The sequence below is a fragment of the Myotis yumanensis genome, unplaced genomic scaffold, assembly GCF_028538775.1.
Source record: "Myotis yumanensis isolate MYYU_CA2020_CCGP unplaced genomic scaffold, mMyoYum1.0.hap1 SCAF_1, whole genome shotgun sequence".
Taxonomy (NCBI): domain Eukaryota; kingdom Metazoa; phylum Chordata; class Mammalia; order Chiroptera; family Vespertilionidae; genus Myotis; species Myotis yumanensis.
Genome location: NW_027223752.1, coordinates 27,011,967 through 27,034,417, shown reverse-complemented (window position 1 = coordinate 27,034,417; position 22,451 = coordinate 27,011,967). Strand labels below are relative to the sequence as shown.

General features: G+C 47.7%; 1 protein-coding gene across 3 annotated transcripts in view; it reads left to right on the top strand.

The window, feature by feature from the left end:
* ADCK1 (aarF domain containing kinase 1) overlaps positions 1-22,451 on the top strand; it is a 118,904-nt gene that overhangs the window by 60,390 nt on the left and 36,063 nt on the right. For 2 of the 3 annotated variants that reach the window (XM_070415832.1, XM_070415823.1), the window contains exons 5-6: positions 10,125-10,283; positions 19,970-20,128. In XM_070415832.1, the coding sequence (XP_070271933.1) occupies positions 10,125-10,283; positions 19,970-20,128 (318 nt within the window). The remainder of the gene's footprint in view (positions 1-10,124; positions 10,284-19,969; positions 20,129-22,451) is intronic. The other variant, XM_070415842.1, reaches the window with a different exon arrangement.

The window sequence follows — 22,451 nt, the reverse complement described above, 5'->3', positions numbered from 1 at the left end:
AGACCACACACTCTGTCACAACTGCTGAACCCTGCCACTGCAGGATGAGAGCAGGCATAGACCACGGGTGATGAATGAGCGTGCTGTATCCCAATAAAACTTGCTTCATGGACAGGGAAACTGCATTTCATATAATTTCACATGTCACAAAATGCTATTCTTTTGATTGTTTTAAACACTTAAAAATGTGAAAAGCATTCTTAGCTCTTGGGCTGTACAAAAATAGGTGGTGGTCTGGATTTGGTCCCCGGGCTATGGTGGACTGCCCTCTGCTCTAGATGCTTAATGTCCTTTAACATTTGCAAGACCCCTACCAGGGGGGGGTGGTTATTAGAGAAGTAGTTTGCCACATGCTGGATGTTGGCAGGTGGAGCCGCTGGTGGTGGAGTTGGTGTTCTTAACCACTGCTCCTCTTTGCTGGTCAAGCCAGTAGTGTGGCTGCTTTCCCCCAAATGTGGGCATTATCTTCCCAATAGAGCCAGGAAGTCTGGGCTTACCTCCCTTTAAAATCCCTAGACCCTTGCCAGGCCAGTGTGGCTCAGGGGTTGAGTGTTGACCTATGAACCAGGAGGTCATGGGTTGATTCCTGGTCAGGGCACAAGCCCCGGGTAGCGGGCTCGATCTCCAGTCGGGGGGCCTGTAGGAGGCAGCCGATCAGTGATTGTCATCATTGATGTTTTTCTCTCCTCTCTGAAATCAATAAAAAAATACATAAAAAAATCTTTGGGCCCTGCTGTTATCACTTGCAAAGTGCACCTGGAAAACTTCTTACTGTGAGAAAACTGTACAGGTGTTCCAGAAAGACTGTGGGCTCTGGTACCTGAACTCTCTCGTGTGGGGCTCTGAAGCACGGGAACATAGCCTAGGCTCATTTGCTGTGTGGTATCTTGCCACCTCCCAGGACATAAGGAAGTCTGTCCGGATGGCAAAGGATGTTTCTGCTTTATTGCCTCTCTTCCTATGTTTTTGAGTGTAGGGACATCTGCAGATTGTTGCACAAAGGCCTTTGGGGTTTTGTGACTGGGTGAGCTTATCAGCTTTGAGAATTCCTGGGCCTCACCAGAAATGGCTGTGAGCCTCTGTGGCCGGGCTCTCTCCCATGGGCAGAGCTATGGGTGAGGAGCCCTCCCCTGGGGGAGACCTGGAGAGCCGTTCTGGAATCTGGGTTGGGAGTTGCTGGACATCTTCTTTCTGACTCTCTCCTGTTGCCCTATCTTATTCCTTTCATTTATACTTCATGTGAGCTGTTCCCTCTGCCTGGACGGCGTGTCCTTGATTTCTGCAGCAAGGTAACTGACTCCTCGCCCTTCAGATCTCAGCTCTTTGACACCTCCTCAGGGAAGTCTTCCCTGCCCAGGTTTAATCCTCTGAAGACAGGTTCTTCAGAGTATCAGCTACCTCTCTTTTCATAGCATTTATCAGAGTTGGCCATTTTATGTTTGTCTGTGGTTACTTGATTAATTCCTGTCTCCTCACTGGACTTCATGTTCCAGTAGTGACCCCAGAGGGTGGTGGCTGTACTCAATTTGGACTTGCTCCCCATTGAGCCCCAGGAGACTAGCACAGAGCCTGGCACATATTAGCAACTCAATACACACTTGACAGATGAATAAACAAATGACCTTTAGCAAATATGTTCCTCTCTTTAAAATGGGGGCAGTTATATCTCCTCTACCTAACTTCAAAAGAAAGTTGAGAATCACATAAGAGCCCTCTAGGGGCAACAAACATGCATCTGTAAGGAATTACCCATGGTTGACCATTCAGGCTCTGCAGAGCAAAGGTATCCTGACATCCCTCATATCAACCCAAACTCAAGTTCAAGGAGCGGTGGTAGGTCCTCATGGGAGCACGCTTACAGGGAGGGTATAGGGCTAGCCTGCCCCATTCTGCCCCAGGTCTGAGTCCTGGCACCAACTGTCTCTCAGCCCTGGCATGGTCTGTGAACTTGACCTCTAGGCCTTCATGGCTCCAAGTACGGCTCATGACCTCTGTACTCTGATCACCCAGGGGATATCTGCTTGGGCTGCCCTGGCTGTGGGGTTACCCAGCTTCACACTGTACTGTCTGGGGTCTTTGGTTGCTTCTACCCTAGAGATCTCTGTCACAGGCAGAGACATAGTCAACGTCACCCTGTGAGATTGCACAAGTTATTAAGATGAGGAACGTTGAAAGATTAGATTTATGACAGCCAACGGTGGATTATGAAGAATAATTTATCAAATGTCAGTGCCCGCAGCCTACAATTTACAGAAGGTTTGCTTAAGCTGAGCACTGCCCCCACCCCCATCTCTAATGAATGACAGATCTAATGGATGGCTTCCCAGGCTGGCCAGCCACACAGGGTGTTTATCTGCTTTTTATTAATCATTATTATCACAACATTTCCATAGAGTCCCTCCAACCACAGCTGTCGACATGCCCAGCACCAGGGAGGCTCCTTCAGCCACCTTGAAGGAACGGCAGCCATGTCTGGGATCAGCTGGAAGGTCCAAGTTCCCTCGCTAAGAATAGGTTAGGGAAAGTGGAACCTCACCTCCATTTGTTAATTATGTGTTAGGATGCAATGCTGAGCAAAAATGGAAGCCTGCAGTCTAGAAGGGAAGAGGGAGATTAAGCAAATACAAACTGAGGCAAAAGTGCAGCTCTTGAGGACACGTGAACTCTGGGAATGTACACAGGGAGGCTTCCTTGGGGAGGTGACAGTTGAGCTGTGATTTGAAGGATGAGTAGGAGTTACCTGAATGAGGAGGAGGGAGGGGAACCTTCTGGGCAGAGGGGACAGCATGTGCAAAGGTCCTGCAGCAGGTAGGGAGGGAGTGTGCTGGTGGTAGGAAGAGGCAGAGAGAGCTGGGGTCAAAGGGGAGAGATGGGGCAGGAGAGGTGGGCAGGGTCAGATCCTGTAAAGGATTTTGGCCCCTGGGAAGCTGGTGAAGTGGTTTAAGCAGAGAGAAGTGACATAATCAGCTTATGTTTGGAAAACTCACCTTAGCTGTATGTGGAGGCTGGGTCAGAGTGGGAAGGAATGCAGGTGGGTGGGTCAGTCAGGAGGCCGCTACAGCCTCTGGCTCAATGAGGGTGGTCACTGACAGGGCGGAACCAGGGGCCTAGAATTGCTGGCTGTGCAGAGCTCTTGTCATTGTACCACTCTGCTCTCTTCCTGGGGGCGTCAGATCGGGCACCACTACTCCCGCTAGTTATTGGGGTCTTCTATAGGCTGTACTTCAGACACTTTATGTATGTTGTTTTCATATAACAACTCAGTGAGGTTGGTATTAAAACTCCCATTTTACAGAAGAGAAAGCTGAGGTCCAGAGAGGTTATATAACTGCTGGAGCTGGAACACATTGAAGCCAGAATTTCAGCCTGGACATTTGACGAAGAGCTTGCGTTGGAGTCATTGTGCCTTACTGCCTCTCAGGCCCCTTCTCTTGGCCAGCTGGTGGGTCCACAGCCAACTGAGGGTATGGCTGGTCCCGGCTTCTTGTTTCTTCTTTTGTCAGCTTCTCGTGGAAGGAGAGAAGCTCGTCTGTCCTGTGATGCCCTGGGCAGAGCCAGGTGGCCAATTAGGTCCTGTACCTGGAAGCTCTTTAGCCAATTGGTAAGAGTTGAGCATTATGCCACTCTCTGTGTTAAATAGGAACACTGGTGATTTCTGGGGTTCACCTTTGTCAAAAAGGCTTCAGGTTTTGCCATTGTCACTTCATTCTTTCTTCCCAGCTTGGCAGTAGCAATACCGCTTAGCTCTGCAGAACCAACAGTTCGATTTTTCTGAACCTCAGAAAGAACACAGATTCCATGGAAGATAGGGTGTACATGTTCTCGAGCTGTTTCTGTTGTTATTTTTATTGTGGGAAGCTGGGGATAGGAGTACTCCCACCCTGAGACAGGGCAGCTGTGGAGAGAGGCGGGGTGGGGGAGGTGGAGGGAGAGACACTTGGGTGCCTGTCCTCTTCTGGGAACCCCCAGGGCCTACATGGAGGTCCCCTCTTACCTAACCAGAGAGCCCCTTGGGAGTTGGGTGAAGCAGCCTGGGCAGGGGCACTGTCTCTAGCAGGCCCTGCTGAAATGCAGGTGTGTTTTTCAGAGGCCTTTGCCTTCTGTTGGACTGAGGTCTCCTCATGGCCAGAGACTGTGTCTATTTAGTTGGCCTACATGTACCAGCATGGTTTCTGGCATGTGATATTTTCTAGCCTGCAGTAAATATAGGGTGGGCCAAAGTGGGTTAACAGTTGTTTGTATGGAAAAGATACAATAATTAATAAATAACAATACAAGAATAAACCCTGTTTCACATATTCACAACTGTAAAGCTACTTTTGTCCCACCCTGTGTTTGTTGACTGGCTGAAGCTAAGGAATGGCACATTGGTTTCATTTTATACATTCACTCTAGTCATTCGATGGTGGCTGCTGGAGCATTATGTTGAGAGAGATTCTGAGGCATCTCTGGGCACAGCAGAAAGGAATGCTGCGATTGTGAGGTCTGGCATGGGTATGTTTGAGCTATTGGTGTATTAATAAACTATTGCTGCATAACAAATGACCCCAAACTTAGCATCTTAAACAACAAACTTTTGACTTCTTAGTTTGTGTGGGTCAGGAATTTGGGAGTGGCTCCCTGGAAGGTTCTGGCTCAGAGTCTCTCATGAGGGTGCAGTGAGGATGTCGGCTGAGGTGGTGTCATCTGAAGGCCTGGGTGGGGAAGGAGGAGCTGCTACCAAGGTGGCTCACTGTTGGCAGGTGGCCTTGATTCCTGACCACCTGGACTCTCCACAGGCCGCCTCAGTGTCCTCCTGACAGGGCAGCTGGCTTCCCCGGGAGCAGGCGATCTGAGAAGAGAGAGCAAGGAGGACGCCATGATGACCGTCTCAGAAGTCAGACACTATCACTTCCTCTAGATGCTGTTGGTTAGGAGTGTGCCATGAAGTCTAGCTCACTCTCAAGACATGGGAAACAAACAGGCTCCACTGCTCAAAAATAGGAGTATTTAAAAATGTATGAACATATTTTAAAACCACTAGAGGGGGAATGAGGGTGCATGTGCCACCCATTTGCTGTTACTGTCAGGTGTTATCTTGGAAAGTACAGGAATGACCCTGAACAGGTGGGATATAAGCTAGGCATGTTTAAGGGGTAGAAGAAGGAATTGCAGCAAAATGGATTATCAGCCGCTAGGGTGACTGAGAGGTAGGGGTGCCTGGGGCAGGTCCCTGGGAAAAGATGCTGAGAGGAGGTGATGTTTTTCAAGCAGAGGCAGGTCAGAGGTGGTTTTCCGCCTAAGGCAGATGGCAGTACTTTACAGAATCCTAGCTGGCTGGAGCTATCTTGTCTGCCTCAGTTGGGGGAGGGGCATGGGGTGGGGAAGGTTCACTCCAGCCACTCTGTTAGCTCAGGGACTGAAGCCCCATCAGCCTGTGGTAGATGGCGGCAGCCATGTGTGAGGTGGGCCATTTCAGGACCTGGAGAGCCAGATGTTCTTTACTGCTGATGCCATGGTAACCTACTTCAGGTGCCCTGGGCAGTCTCCCCAGCTCCTGAGTGGGAGCGGCCTGGCCTTGGCATCTAGGCCTGGACCTGCGTGCTTTGAGTAGGCCCCTGTCTTCATCTGCAGCCAGCCAGCTCAGGGTTTGTTAGACATGCTAGCATTACCTTACAGCGATGTGGTTTCTGAACCCAGAGTAGGTGTGATCTGAATGAGTATGAGGACAACAGGATGGAATAGGTGAAATTGGGCCATCTTGGAAAAATCCAGGACATCTCCCATTTTGTAACTGGTGAGTCAGTCCCCACAGGGACCCGAGCGAGGCTGGCTGGGCTCACGTGGAACTCCCAGGAGTCACACTGTGGCTTCTCCAGAAGATTCTGACTTCCTGTCACCTTATGTTGGGCAGAATGTAGCCCCTGGCCAGTGTTTGGCTGCTCAGTGTGAACATTGCCTAGTCACCTGGCTTCGTGGGAATCTGCACGCTGGCTTTTCTGGAGTCTCTCTCTGCCCTGCACTGGGCAGCATGTCACGTGGTCTCCGATTCCCGGACCCCAGCTGAAGAGCCCGCTGAAGTCTGCACTTGAGCCCCAGCCTTAGGTCCCAGGGGATGACACATTGTTTCCTGCCCCTCTCATGTTTTCTGCTCTTAAAAAAAAACCACCCTAAGTCTCCCCACACACCCCTAAAAAAACAGACCATACAAAGCTAGAGAAACTTTTTTCTGTTTTTAGACAAGGACATCGATATATTTGAATCATGGGCCGACAGTAATTAAAAAGCACATAACTAGTCATTTTAAAATGCAGTTGTTTTACTTAATTGATTTTGCCGCCAGACCCAGAGGAAAAGAAAAGGTGGTGTGTGTGTGTGTGTGTGTGTGTGTGTGTGTGGCGGGGCACGAGAAAGCCTTAGAAGGGGAGAGAGGTTTCTGCACTGACTGGAGGCAGCCAAGGCCCATCTTGAATCTAATTGCTGTCCATGCCGCAGTTTGTTTCTGCTAATGGTTTTCTGCTGAAAGGGCTGGGGGACCAGGCCTGATTGGGGGGGGGTTGTATTTGTTTCAGCTGCGTGGGGGTGTAATTCTGCTTTCAGGACAGGGTCTGTTTTTCCTTCCTATCTATCAGCTTAAAGTACTTCCACTGAACACTTTGAATCAAGGTTCCATTTAGAGATACTTTATTCATATTTAATTATAGGCTGTAGCACCAATCTTTAATTACCTTTATTATAAGCCAGCTAGGAACATCCACTAGCAATCAGTTATTTTGTGTGTGTGTGTGTGTGTGTGTGTGTGTGTGTGTGTGTGAGCATAGGAGGGTATGGGTGTGTGGCTTGCTCTCTGATAGAGGGAATAGATGGCTGGAGGGGCACTGGGAGGTGGTGGGCAGGCTGGGGTGGGGTGGGGTACCTGCCTGACAGGCTCCCTGTGCCAAGTGAGTTGTGCACCCTCACTTCCCATGCCTGTCTTTGCTTCCACTGGTCAGGTTGGGAATTTGGACAAGTCCTCAGAGCTGGGCCTTGTTCAGGGTGCTGAGTTGACAGTTGGGTTTGGGTGGTATCTCAGGACCCCTTCCATCCCCTGGTGGGAGCAGGGTATTATGGGAGGCCCCCTTCCCATCCCCTCTGGATAGGGTGGACCAGGCTTCCTTTTACCCTGGAGATTGGGATGCTTGCTTCAGCCCTTTCCTTTTTCCATCTCCCCTTGGAGTGCTCTTGGCAGCTGTTTTTGCACACAGCCCTAGCGATGCAATGACTCTGCAATGTCCCTGCAATGACACTGATTTGAAGACTGGTTGTCCGTCTCAGCGAATGAGCCAGTGTTCCCAGGGAGTGAGGTCAGGTCACTCCCAAGTCTCTTTGCAGTGGGGAGATTGGGCTGTTCCATCTGCCTGGGAGGTGAGGGTCCTCGTTCACAGCTCTGCTCCTGAAAGTGTTCTTGGTGCTCCTTCAGGAACTCCAGAGGGTTCCCAAAGGAACTAATGGTGATCTCATTATGTATTGACTGGGAACGTTGCTGAAGTTCTCCTCTTCTATTCCTGGATCCCTGTCCCAGCAAGAGAATGGAGAGAGGAGGGAACTCACACTTACTGAGCCTCTTGGGGATACCTGGCACCATGCCTGTGTTTCTTCAATTTATCCCAGCTGAGGCTGAGAACACACTGTATCAGTCAGAGCCCATTCTGCTGTGTGTGACAGAAAACAACTCAAACTGAATTAAGTCAAAAAAAAAAAAAAAGGGTATTATAGGGTGGACATTCAGGCATGGCTAGATCAAGGGGCTCAACCATTGTGATTAGGATTTACTCTTTCTGTCTTTTGGCTTTGCTTTCCTCTTTGTTGCTACTATATGACCCCAGGCATCTCTAGGCTTCAAGTTTAATTTTAGCAGAAAGAAAGAATCCCTTCTCCTACAGTTCAAACAAAAGTAAAATGGTTGAGTCTGATTGGACCAGTTGGGTCATGTGTCTATCTCAGAACCAATCATCGTGGTCCAGAGTATTCAGGGTTCTGATTGGCCAGGCTCACCTTGGAGTAACAGGTGGAGTCCACCTAGGTAAACCTTACACTTGACATGTGCTTTTCCATTTGAGGCCTTTGGATTAGTAGGAGTGTGGGATCTGGAAGACCCAGCCTTTTCAAAGGGAGGAAAGAGTTCATCCAGTTCTTCTCCAATGGAGAGAATAGTGGATTCAGTCCTTCAACAAATCTTTGTCACTGATTAGTTCCAGCCCCATTCTAGGTGCAGTGAATTGAACAAAATAGACAAAAGTCTCTGCCCACTGGGAGCTGATATTCTAATGAGGTATATATGGATGGTGGTCCTTGCATTGTTTTAATCCAAGGTCCAGGATAAAGGGTCTTGAGCAGAGAGATTCAAGGTGATTCTAGGGGTGGATAATGTGGGAAGAATATGGCCCTCAGGGAGCCTAGAACTCACAAAGGAGGGAAAAAGATGGGTGCATGGTTGGGGCAGAAGAGGGAAGTGGGCACTGGGAGGGGTACAGATCAAAACCCAATGAGGAAGGAGGGGCAGGGAAGCTAATCCATACCATCTCGTGACAGTGAAGTGTAGGCCCCTCCCAAGTTGCCTGGACCTTTGGCCTCCACAGGATGTTGATAAATGGGATGGAGTTTAGTGAAAGCTAAAAGATGATGACAGGGCTGGAGGGAGTGATTTATGAGACAAGATTAGCAAAGTGATGGTGCAGCCTAGCAAACGGGATGGGATGGTGGCTGTGGGTCATCTAACTTCTGAAGTCCAAGGAGGGGAGAGGTGCTGAGGGGCTGGGTGTTTGCTGCAGAAGGGGACAGAGGGAGGTGGGGGCACAGCCTGCCAACTTGGATGTGTGAGAAGGAGGGGAGGTGTGTGACTATCCACTTACACATTTGGGTAGCTGTGTGTGTGAATGTCTTGACTTTCCGGCATTGTGAGGCTACCTAGGGACTTCAAGAAACAGAGGGGATGAGTATTTCAGCCTTGGCTGATCATGCAAAGGGTTTTTGGGGACCTCCTTCCCATCTGGTAGGATATTTATATCTGGATCATGTAGGTGTGACCACTCAAGTCAGAAAGACTTTTTCCTTCAGGAAAATTGGTATGGCATTTCTTTTTCTTTTCTTTTTAAAAAAATGTGTTTATTGATTTCAGGGAGAGGAGGGAGAGGAAGAGAGAGTTAGAAACATCAGTGAGAGAGAATCATTGATCGGCTGCCTCCTGTAAGCCCCCTACTGAGGATCAAGCCCATAACCCAGGCATGAACCCTGACTGGGAATAGAACCGTGACTTCCAAGTTCATGAGTTGATGCTCAACCACCGAGTCACGCCGGCTGGGCGGTATGGCATTTCTCATCAGAAAAGAGGGAAGGCAGATAGGAAGAGAAGATGGAAGAATAAGGGTATATGTTCCATTTCATAGAGAAAGTGAGGCACAGAAAGGGCAGGGGATCCGCCCAAGGTGACCTTTGGGTGGCACTGCAGGTGAAGACCAAGTGCAAGGCTTGGGCCTGCAACCCTGGGATCTCTGCCAGGTGTCTGGGCTGAGAATGGGCTTGGGGACCCATGTTGAGGCTGCTGCTCAGTAGGAATACGAGGTGGTTGTGGTGTGTGCAGTCTCCAGCCAGGGTTCCTTGAACTCTCCAGGTTGGCGTGGTGGGAAATCTTCCATCTGACCCCTGTCTTGGGCTGCCCTGGGCCCAGGTTCTGTTAACTTTTGATTATATCCATATGTGAGAGCCTTGGAGGCACTGTGGTAGGTAATTAAATGGGTGGATTATGCACATTTCTGAACATTCTAGGTCAGCAGTTGCCAACCTTCTGGACCTCATGGACCACCAGTGGTCCGTGGACCACTGGTTGCGACCGCTTTTCTCGATGGCACTTCTTTGGCTTTAAATGCAAGTGCTCAGGGAACCTTTGCATACGTGTGAGAACATATTCTCCAATGTGTTTTCTGTCTCCCTCCCTCCATATGCCTGGTGTGAATCTCTGTGGCAGCAGGAGCTGGGCTGGCATACAGCTGACGGAGCAGAAAATATGTGGTGGGGGCATCAGGCAGCACAGCTCTGGCCTGTCCTCCTGACCCCTCTCACTGAATTTGGTCATCTTAATGGTTCCATCCTCTCTCTACTCTTGACAGATCCATGATTTGTTTGTGAGCTTTGATGACACCCCTATGGGGGCTGCCTCCCTGGCCCAGGTCCATAAGGCAGTGCTGCATGACGGGCGGACGGTGGCTGTGAAGGTCCAGCACCCTAAGGTGCAGGTGCAGAGCTCGAAGGACATTCTCCTGATGGAGGTGAGAACCTTCCCTTTCACCTGCCTTCTTCCTCATTCTTCGATCCAGGCAGTACCAGGGAAACTGGCTCCAGGCTGGTGGGTAGGAATGGCCCTTTGAGCAGCAGTGGCAGAGAGGAGGTAGCATGACAGTGCTGTGACCATGTGACCCAGGGCTGGATTGGTCAGTTCATTCTGATTTGTTCCTGGGAATGGCATGTGGGTGGTCTCAGAACACTGAACAGCCACTGGGGCCAATGGGACTTCAGGAGGATGGCATAGAAATGAGATGAACTAGAGGTGATTTCCTTGGGGGTGGAAACATTACATCTTAATTTGTTAAATTATAATGAAAGAGAGCATGTGGCCAGCCAAGGGATATAAAAATGACGGGAGAGCATGTGGTACCAGATGGGTGGCTTGACGGGAACTGGAGGACCCACTTCAAGGTTGCCCACTCATGTGGTTGGCAAATGGGTGTTGGCTGTTGGCGGGGAGCTCAGCCAGGGCTATGGGCCACGGCCACAGGTCCTCTCCAGGTCATCTCTCCACAGTGGCTTGGGCTTCCCCACAGCATGGCTGCCGGGTTCTCGGAGTGAGTGAAGTGCTGCCTGAGAGAATAAGGCTGAAAGTCCATCCTAGTTTTATGACCTTGCCTTGGCCGTCATGCAGGCTGCTTCCTCCTCACTCTATTGGTAACAGCAGGAGTCACGGAGGCCCCCTTTGAGAAAGGGGTGGGAAATAGACTTACTTCTGGATGGGGCTTGGCGTGGCTCTAGAGCAGCAGTTCTCAACCTGTGGGTTGCGACCCCTTTGGCGGTCGAAATGATCCTTTCACAGGGGTCGCCTAAGACCATCCTGCATATCAGATATTTACATTACGATTCATAACAGTAGCAACATTACAGTTATGAAGTAGCAATGAAAATAATTTTATGGTTGGGTCACAACATGAGGAACTGTATTTAAAGGGCCAGAAGGTTGAGAACCACTGAGCTAGAGCATTAGAGTGGGAGATATCGTTGCAGCCATTTTGGAAAATACAGCCTGCCAGAATTACCCACTGTCATCAAAGGGGAGATGAATGAGTGGCTCTCTAAGAAGGGCATAGTAGATTTGGTGTTTTGGAGTGCTTGGGAAGAGCAAGGAGAGTGGGGTGAGTGGATGAAGGAGGATTGAGGCCCAGGGAATGGGGCAAGTTAATGTAGATTACTCTTCTCATGTTGTGCCATCGGTGTTGGGGGAGTGAGAATGGAGGTCAGTGCAGAGCCAGGATTAGAGGTCGGCCAGGCAGCCGTGGGGCTGGCAGCAGCAGAGAGAGGAATTGAAGGTTCAGGAGAGCAGATCACTCATAGGTCTGGTCCAGGAGGAGACTCGGGGGACGGGCTGCAAGGGTGCAGGTGAAACCAGCAGCCTTTGTTTGGAGGCTGGAGAAAAGTGGTCGGGCTGGGTAAAGACAGGTGTGTGGGGCAGAGGGGAAGATGGGGGAAGGTGGGCAGCTGAGTTGTACCAGCCTGATAGCCCCTATTTTTTCTCTGAGGTAGGAGGCAAGACCATCTGCTGAGAAAGGGGCTAGGAGGTGGCTTTGGAGGCTCCAGTAGGGGCGAAGGTTTGAAATAGTTGCTGTGTACATTGGAAGAGAGCAGGATTGCCGAGTGGCCCTGGGAATCGCCCTGGAAACCTAGGTTTTCTGGAACACCTGTCAGTGGCTATGGAATGGTCATTGCTGGGAGGGACTGGGAGTCTTGGAGGATCCCCGGCCATCCTGAGACCCAGCAGCTGCTCCTGCGTCAGGTGGGAACCAGCCTCTGGCCAGCTGTGTTGTCAGGAGGACAGCTGACACTGTTTTCTCTGCTCAGAGCCTCACTGGCTCCCTAAGTAATGGTGGCCGTAGGGTCAATCGCAATAATAGCAGTGATAAAGATTTGGCATCTTTTGGAGATAAGTATCAGATGCTTTTCTCGGGAAGAGCAGCCTAATGGCCATGTGCAGAATACAAAGTGTCTCCTTTACACGGCTGAGGTCATGCTGGGGCTGGGATCACAGGCAGATCAGAGTCCAGTACTCACAGCCTTCAGCAGAGAGGCTGGAACCGAGGCCTGAGGTCACCTCCTCCGAGGGCCATCAGCGTTACCAACAGTACCAGGTGGCACTGCCTTCTCACTGGACACATCTCTGGTGGAAATACTCTACCTGGGTCACCCTTCTCTGCTGTAAAGCTAAGAAGAGCCTGACTGGAAAGCTCATTTTATTTTATATTTGAAATTTGTGTATTTTTTCTGAGTCTAGACCTAAAATGGGGCCTTGGTTTTAGGAACGACAAGCCCAGAATAGTGCTCAGGGATGCTTGGTAGGAGAAGAACGATTTCTAAGGGGTATTAGGGCCACCTTAGCCACACTGTTCTGCACAGCCTTCTGGTGCTTCCTCTCACGACAGGTCCAGGTGTTGTAAGCCCTTTCCTTCCCTCCCACTGCCCACTATTGTTCATCTCTCTTCTCTGACCCAGTGATTGATCACAGCATGGCCTTGAAAAGAAGACTATCTAATCAAAGTAATTCATACTAAGGAGAGAGTGACTAATAGGGTTAACCTCTGGATATTTGCAGTTTAAGAAATCCTATATAATAAAAGGCTAATAGGCAAATCGACTGAATGGCATAATGACCGGTCGCTATGATGCGCACTGACCACCAGGGGGTAGACGTGCAATGCAGGATCTGCCCCCTGGTGATCAGTGTGCTCCCACAGGGGGAGCGCAGCTCAGCTGGAAGCTGGGCTCATGGCTGGCGAGTACAGTGGTGGTGGCAGGAACCTCTCCTGCCTCCGATGCAGGTGGACGGTAAGGAGCAAGGGGTCCTGGACTGTGAGAGCCCCAGACTGAGAGAGGGATTTCTGATTGCCAGCTTGCAGACATCCCCCGAGGGGTTCCAGACTGTGAGAGGGCGCAGGCTGGGCTGAGGGACACCCCTACACCCTCCAGTGCACAAATGTTGTGCACTGGGCCTCCAGTGAGTTTATAAGTCCAAATACAAATCTGCTGTAAGGTCTACAGGAGTTAGGCTTTTGAGAGTGAGGAGTGGGGACTACTGGTTGTATCATTAGGATGTTGTTGGCCAAGGTATCAGAAAATTCGACTAAAAGTGGGGTAAATAATAGTAACCTATATTATCTCACATTTCAAGACTTCTGGTGGTCATGTAAACTTTTCCAGTGTTGACTAATCTAGCACTTTGTGGTTTTTTTTAAATCCTCACCTGAGGATATTTTTCCATTGTTTTTTAGAGAGAGTGGAAGAGAGAGGGAAACACAGAGAGAAATACTGATGTAAGAGAAACCTATTGATTGGTTGCCTCCTGTATGCACCTTGACCAGGACCAATAATGAGGAGGAGCCTGCAACCGAGGTACATGTCCTTAACTGGAATGGAACCTGGGACCCTTTGGTCCACAGGCCGATGCTCTATCCACTGAGCCAAACCGATTAGGGCTTTGTGGTTTTTAAGGACCTAGGTTCCTTTGGTCTTCCACTCTTCCATTCTGGCTTGTCCTTCTAAGGTAATGCCCCTCATGGTCCCCAAACAGCAGCAGTAGTTTCTGCTATTACAGGTGGATGACATCTGGATGCCGAAGAGGTCCTGTTTCTTTTCTCATATTCCTTATCAAATAGGAGCCCATCAGTAGAATCCCCTTCATTTCTCACTGGCCAGAAGTCGGCCATGTGCCCCAGCCTAAATCGGTCTTGGTGAGAGAAAGACCACTGCTTACTGACCAATCATGACTCATCTTGTCAGGTAAAGGACTGCCTTCCTTGAAGGACATGAGAGATGCACATATTTGAGGTTCTGTTAGCCAGGACGGTGGGGGACATGGCTTTTGTGTTGGCACTCAATAGTATGTGCCACCCTTGTGTTTTGTGTCTCTTGTGAACCTGCCACTCCTCTTGGGAGAAGGGGACAGCCTCTGGGGTAGACTGTTGAATGGTGACAGAAAAGTGAAGGCCGGCTCTCAGTAAATGGTGCTTGATGAACCGGATGATGTGGGTGACTTTGCACAAAAGAGAGAGGCACAGCCAAGGGTGTTTTTCGGCTTTGTCATTATCACCTGATATTGTCCCTTTAGTAGCTGGGGCAACTCTACTTCTAGATGCACGGCCAGTGACTCTTATTGATTTGAGTGGCTGTCCAGAGCCAGACTAATTGGGCCCAGAGATTGGAACAATGATTCAGCAGGAAGGGGGAACTGACAAGGCAGAGTCCACCCTTGGCGGGCTGCTGGCGGGCTGGCTTTGCAGCGGCTCCTCTCTGTCCACAATAACAGGGAGCTCAGTTGCCGGGTGCACTGTGTTTGAGAGCAGAGTATGATTTGGATGACCTGGGAACCGGGGGTGAGATCTGATCCCCACATCCTGATGGTGACACCACCCTGTATGTCTCAAGATTCCCAGTTTGATGCTGAGCTCCCCCTTGCACTGTCACCCCCTAAAGCAGCGGTTCTCAACCTGTGGGTGGCGACCCCTTTGGCAGTCGAACGACCCTTTCACAGGGGTCGCCTAAGACCATCCTGCATATCAGATATTTACATTATGATTCATAACAGTAGCAACAGTACAGTTATGAAGTAGCAACGAAAATAATTTTATGGTTGGGGGTCACAACATGAGGAACTGTTTTAAAGGGCCATAAGGTTGAGAACCACTGCCCTGAAGACTCTATATAACTCATGGCCGGGCACCCTGCCCTCTGTGTACCACCTGTCCCCAACATGCTCTTCAGTCTTTGGATGGGACTCTGGTCTGAGCACTAGAATCTGACCCCCCATTTGATGCCACCCAGCCCATCCCAAGGGTCTCTACAAAGAAAGGCCTGTGATAGTCATGTTTTTGACTTCTTTGGAACCACATTTTCAGGAAATGCTGCTGTCGTCTCATTTCTTTTCTGAATGTGTTGATTGAACAGTGGGTGGCCAGGTAATGTTTGTGTGTGGCACAGAATCCAATGGTTGATTTTATTTTTAAAGATAGATCTTTTTAAAGACCCAGAGATGTAGACAACCCCACGGAAACTTTTCTTTACCCTATATTTTCTGTTTTCTAAAAAGTGTGCACTTTAACAACTTATCAGAACAAAGATAAGGCCATGAGTGCCGAGTTATTTACGTAGCTTCGAATTGATTTTCGATCCTTGTCAAATACCCATTTTTACCAGTTCAGGTTTGCACAGGTGTTCTATTTTGTGCGCTGTTTCCCATAGAACATTATTTCTTTTATAATATATAATAACTTGATAACAGGAACTTGCATTTCAGCTGCATGTTACAGTTTACAAAGCTCTTTTTATGCCTTATCACAAGCTTCCTATTGTATCATTTTGTATTGTACTGCATGAGACAGGGCTGCATAAAGAAAGAAGGAAAAAAAACACCCAACAAAATCCCAAAACACCTGGGTCTAAGTCCTGCATTTGAAATTATAAGTTATGTGACCTTGAGAAATACTTTAACCTCCTGGAACCGGTTTCCTTCTTTGTGAAATGGACACGCAGAGGACGAAATGAGGACATACATATACACAGTGCCTGGCATGTAGTGGGTGCTAAATCGTAATCCCTCCCCTTTTTTACTGTTATCAATAGCAGTCAAGTTTTCAAGCTTTTATGTGATTCTTAATTTTTTCATTATATTTCTGTGTGGCCCACAATTGATTTTCCCTCCTGTGAGCCATTGACCCTATATCAGTGGTTCTCAACCTTCTGGCCCTTTAAATACAGATCCTCATGTTGTGACCCAACCATAAAATTATTTTCGTTGCTACTTCATAACTGTAATGTTGCTACTGTTATGAATCGTAATGTAAATATCTGATATGCAGGATGGTCTTAGGCGACCCCTGTGAAAGGGTTGTTCGACCGCCAAAGGGGTTGCGACCCACAGGTTGAGAACTGCTGCCCTATAGGAAAATAATTTCATTATTCTATCTTGAAGGAGGTATTAATTGTTGAATATACCTTGATTGATTCCTAAGGTTCCAAATCAAGTAGAAAATTCTCAGGCATTCCAAACTGTGGTTTTCCAAATTTGGAGATAATCCCCTTTCCCACCAAAATCTCAGAAATAGAACAATTTAATCCATTTGAATAACACACATGTGAACATATAATTATTTCTCGGGAGAGGACAAATCCTTTGAAATCTTCATTTGTTCATTCATTTATTCATTTACTCACTTAGTCACGTGAATATTCAATAAACATCTGCCGTGTATTGAGTACATGCTAGACACTGGTGAAAATATTGGCTGTTGGAAGAATTTTATGGAGAAAATACATTTTGGAAGAAAAATAAAAAAGTCAAATTGATAACAACACCTGTTTTATTTTAGTTGATTGCATCTGTTGTCAAAAAAGAAAAACTTAAGTGAATCTACTTAGAGCAGGCTCTTAAGAAGGGAATTGAATGAAAACAGAAGGTGAAACTGAGTTTTATTTATTTCCCTCAGCCAAGAAAAGTTTTAGACTTGGATCAGACAGTGACTTGGACCAGACAGTGCTTAATCTGACCCTTCTCCTCATCCCCTGAATTATGTGCAAAATTATGCAAGCATGTACATTTTCTGGGCTTCATAGCTAGCGCCACAATTTTAAATTGGTGACTCCTTTAATGGGGATGGTGTCCTCCTAGAAAACTAAGAACCATTGATTTCCATCAAAACTGACCTATGTTTTAAAATAACCAAGGGTGCTCTGGCTGGTGTGGCTCAGTTGATTGAGCACTGCGCCAAGCACCAAAACGTCACTGGTTCGATTCCAGGTAGGGGCACTGCACAGGTTGTGGGTTCGATCCCCAGTAGGGAGTGGGCAGGAAGCAGCCAATCGATGTTTCTCTTTTACATCAATGTTTCTCGCTCTCTCCCTCCCCCCCCTCCTTCTCTCTCTCTCAAATCAATAAAAACATATTAAAATAAAATAGGATAACCAGGGGAGTAACTCACCCACCACCCAGAGAATGCTTTAGAAACCAGTTTAATGAGTACTGTACAATTTTTTGGGTTATGAATTATTTTACTAAGTAGTTATTAGCAATTAATATCAGTCAATAAAATCTTTGATTGCTTTTATGATTAATGACATTAGGTATTAATAATAACCAATAGTACTAGTAATAACTAATTATATAATTGATTAGTAACAGAAAAATCTTTAAAGTGCCTATCAGTGCTGTTTGGATGTTAATGATAATGAAAAATTTCACAAATAACAGTGACCGTAGAGTAAATGATGAGGATTTGTTTGGCCAGAAGACTCATTCCCAGGTATAGACCCAACTTGGTTGCATGTAACTCCCTGTGTACACTCACATCTGGCCCAGGGTCATTACCTAGGAGTTAATCAGGAAATATTGAATGAACAATTGACCAAGCCTCATTGCGGCTCCTTCCCTCATCCCTACTGGGTGAGAACCTCTGGAATTTTGGTCAGAACCAAAGTCTGAAGAGGTTTCTTGCCTGAACTCAGAGCCCAGAGTTGAATTCAGGTGCCTCTGGTGATGTGTGTGCCCCTGGCCCAGAGATAGTGCGTCTGGTGCGTCTGCTTCCTGTGCGCCAGCTCTTCCTCCCCTTTGGCGGTTGCTAAGGGCCATCTGAGGGCATGGTGATGAGATGCAGTGCCTGGAGGCTGCTGGGCCAGGTGTTGCCACCTCTCTCTGCCTTCCAGTTTCATGTGACACCAACAGAAACACAACATAAACTAAATTGATTATCATAAGGTCACAGGTCTGGCCCGTGAAAGACTAGACAAGACTTAAAAGAAATTAGACTGCAACCAAATGCAATTAAAAAGAGTTTTGAGAGAAATTGAATATAATAACCCTGTGTGATGATTCTTTTAGACCGGCGTCTGGTACACAGCCTAGGACTTGTGCTTAAAAGCAAAACTGTTAATGCTTTGTAGTTTATGGCTCTGCTTTAGCTTTATTTCTTTCATACCACTTGTGATGAACACATGTTGGGCATAATATTATAGATTAGGACAAAAGGAAGCACAAGCCAAGGCTCATAGGGGCTCACTAAATCCTCCTGGATAGACTGGCTGGTGTCTTAGGCTACTGGGGCTGCCATAACAAAATACCATTGACCAGGTGGCTTAAACTGTGACATTCATTTCTCGCAGTTGTGGATGCTGGAAGTCCAAGATCAAGGTGCCAGATGATTCAGTTCCTGGTACGGACTTTCTTCCTGGCTTGTAGACAGCTGCCTTCTCTCTGTGTCCTTGCGTGGCAGAGAAAAAGTGAGCTTTGATCTCTCTCTGCTTACAAGAACACTAATCCCATCATAGGGGCCCACCTCCATGACCTCATCTAAACCTAATTAGCCCCCAGAGGCCCCACATCCAGACACCATCACACTGGGCTTAGGGCTTCAACATAAGAATTTGGGGGGGGGGGGGGGAGTGAGGGGGACACAGGCACTTAGTCCTTAACAGTTGGGGAAGATACCAGCAGGCCTATGGTTCCTTGGTTCCTGCTCAGTGTCCTCCTGCTCTAGCCAGGGGTGGAGAGGTGTATCTCAAACTTGGACTGTAATCTCTACCAAGAATTACTGGGAGGGTTGGTCGGCGGTCTCCCCAGGCCCGACTTTGAACACTAACAGGAGGGTTTATCAGCGAGCAGGAGGGTTGCCTGCTGTGCTTCCCTCCTGGATTGTTGGACCATCTCCCACGTTCCTGGCATCAACCTTGCTCACCCACTGCAGAGCCACGTCTGTGAACTTGTGAGACTGTCTCAGCTCCAGAGCTCTGGTGGTGAGGTAGCCTCAGAACTGAGTCCCTGCCCATGGAGGGGCTGGGCATGCTCCGCAGATGCCACTGGACTCTGGTTCTCTGCCAGTGACATTTAATTTCATGTCATTAAACTGACAATGAAATGCCAGATGAGTCTTCTAACCCCACTCCCATTTTCATCCTGTCTTCACTCAAGAATCCACAGTGGGGCCAAATGGCCCAAAATCTGAGCTTTTCATCCAAGTGGTCAAATTCCTTAACTCTTACTCATCTTATCTAACCCTGTTTTCTTTTTCAATTTGATTTTTTTTTAAATCATGGTGTTTAGATGTACAAAAAGTATAGAAAGTAACATGAATGCTCAGGTGCCAACCACTCAGTTTAAGAAAGAAATAAAAGCACGGTGACAGTGGCACACACTCCAGCCCTTCGTAAACAGGACCGTGAAGTTCCAGGAGCAGCAAAGGCAGCAGTTAAGCGACATGCTTCAGAGCAACGGTTTTGGGGGCTGGGTGGACCCAAGCAGAATTCTATTTCTATGCTTCCTTACTGGGCAAGTTCAGAAAAAAAAATCATATAACCTCTCAGAACCTTAATTTCCTTATCTATGAAATGGGGAGATGATAAGAGTGTGCACTGTGTACTTCCCAGATTGTGCATATGAATTGAAGTAACTCAGTCAAGTGCTGAGCCAGTGCAGGGCACGTGGGGAGCACTCAGCAAATGGTAGTTGTTGTTACTGCTGGTGGTTGGTGGCTGGTGGCTTTTCATCATCTTGGATTTGGACTACAGCGGTGGGCATCAGGGGAGCTGTTTTCCCACTCACCCTTACTCCAGGGGAGACCTGGTGGGTTGTCAACATTTAGATCAGGCAGAAGGGCAGGGTGCCTTGGTGGGGTGTCAAGAGCTGACTGATGGGGTGCCTGGTGGATTTCAGGTGCTCGTCCTGGCTGTCAAACAGCTGTTTCCAGAGTTTGAATTCATGTGGCTGGTGGATGAAGCCAAGAAGAACCTGCCTTTGGAGCTGGATTTCCTCAATGAAGGGAGGAACGCGGAGAAAGTGGCCCAAATGCTCAAGCACTTTGACTTCTTAAAGGTAGGAGGGAAGGGCAATGGGGGCATGGTGGGAGAGTGCAGGGGAGGACTGGTCCTGGCCCTGAGTATCCCCCCTTGCAGGACATGAGTGGGGACATCTTCCTGAGTGATGTACATTAAAGCCCTTGGAGGCAACATTATAGAGAAATACCAGCTGTTATTGTTGACCTGTCTGTCAATCACACAGATGTTTATTGAATGATCTACGATTTCAAGACACGGAGTGCTACCCAAAGGCCTGTGAATTGTGGTCTCTGCCTCCATGAAATATGGGGCTATGGCGATGATGATGATGATGATGATGGTGATAGTGATGATGATGATGGTGGTGGTGGTGATGATGATAGCTAATGCTACTGCACTCTGAAGTGTTCCTAACACTTCATGTATATTATATTAGCTCATTTACTATACGGTTCATTCTGCTATAACACAACATATGTGTTCTTAGAAATATCCACAGTATGTAGAATCACACAACAGACACCACAGGGCTTATAGGGAGAATAGATTATGCTTAAAACACTCAAAAACATTACCAGTGACATGAAAAATAAAAGAAGATAGGAACCTGCTCAGCTGGTGTGACTCAGTGATTGAGCGTCGACCTTTAAACCAGGAGGTCACAATTCCATTCCAGGTCAGGGCACATGCCCGGGTTGTGGGCTTGATCCCCAGTAGGGGGCATGCAGGAGGCAGCTGGTCAATGATTATCTCTCATTAATGTTTCTCTCTCTCTCCCTCTCTGACATCAATTAAAAATATATTAAAAAAAAGAAGAAGATGGGAACCTAGTAAAGAGGGTAGCATAGTTTTACACCTGTTAAATGGCTATGAGATACCGAAGACCACAGGACACATGGCACTTCACCTTGACACCTGCTTGTGAAGTGGGCATCAGAAGAGTTGCCACTTGTGAGTTATTGTGAGCTGGTGGAAGGAGGGCCGCCTGAAATTGGACGTGAAGTTGTGATACCAGGTGTGGGTGATGATGTTTGAGATATATGTGTCTTGGGTGTGGTGTGGTTCTGTGTTCATGTGGTATTTCTCGTGGATGATAGCATACATAAGCAAATGCAAAATTTGCAGCATGCTCCAACTGTTCCCTAATATGTCACTAGATTTGGAACAGATTGGTGTTTTCAAGTATTTCTATACAGTAGAGCTGCCTGTATAGTCGGAAACACTTATTGTGGGAAACAATAGAGTTGCGACTTTGTGAGAGGCCCTGCTGGGGAGTTCTCTAAAGAAGAAGGGATTCAGAAGAAGGGACTCCTGCAGCCAATCACAGTCAAAGGCTCTGCTGTGGGCTTGGCACTGGAGCTGGTCCTTGAGGACTGTCCTGGTGTTTCCACAGGGCACACATGGATTGGAATGAGATGTACATCAACACTGCTCTTCTAATGCATTTAATCCTTAGTGGGTTTGGATCCATTTACCCAGGGGTACCTCTTCATGGTGCAGGGGTTGGGACCCTGTGGTAGTCTTTATAAAGAGGTTGGCTTTTAAAAAAAATTTCTTTATTGATTAAGTTATTACATATGTGCCCTTATCCCCACATTACCCCCCATCCCCCCCTCATGCCCTCACCCCCCTGTTGTCTGTGTCCATTGGTTAGGCCTATATTCCTGCATATAAGTCCTTTGGTTGATCTCTCCCCCTTACCCCCACCCTCCCCTACCTTCCCTCTGAGGTTTGACGGTCTGATCCATGTTTCTCTGTCTCTGGATCTGTTTTTGTTCATCAGTTTATGTGGTTCATTATATTCCATAAATGAGTGAGATCATGTGATATTTATCTTTCTCTGACTGGCTTTTTCACTTAGCATAATGCTCTCCAGTTCCATCCATGCTGTTGCAAATGGTAAGAACTCCTTCTTTTTTACTGCCGCATAGTATTCCATTGTGTAGATGTACCACAGTTTTTTAATCCACTCTTCTACTGATGGGCACTTAGGCTGTTTCCAAATCTTTTTTTTTTTCTTTTTTCTTTTTCTGGGGAGGAGGGGAGGCGAAGGGGGCCAAATCTTATCTATGGTGAATTGTGCTGCTATAAACATAGGGGTGCATATATCCTTTCTAATTGGTGTTTCTAGTTTCTTTGGATATATTCCTAGAAGTGGGATCACTGGGTCAAATGGGAGTTCCATTTTTAGTTTTTTGAGGAAACTCCATACTGTTCTCCACAGTGGCTGCACCAGTCTGCATTCCCACCAAAAAAATGAAACTAGACCACCAACTCACACCATACACAAAAATAAACTCAAAATGGATAAAGGACTTAAACATAAGACGGGAAACCATAAAAATACTAGAGGAACCCAA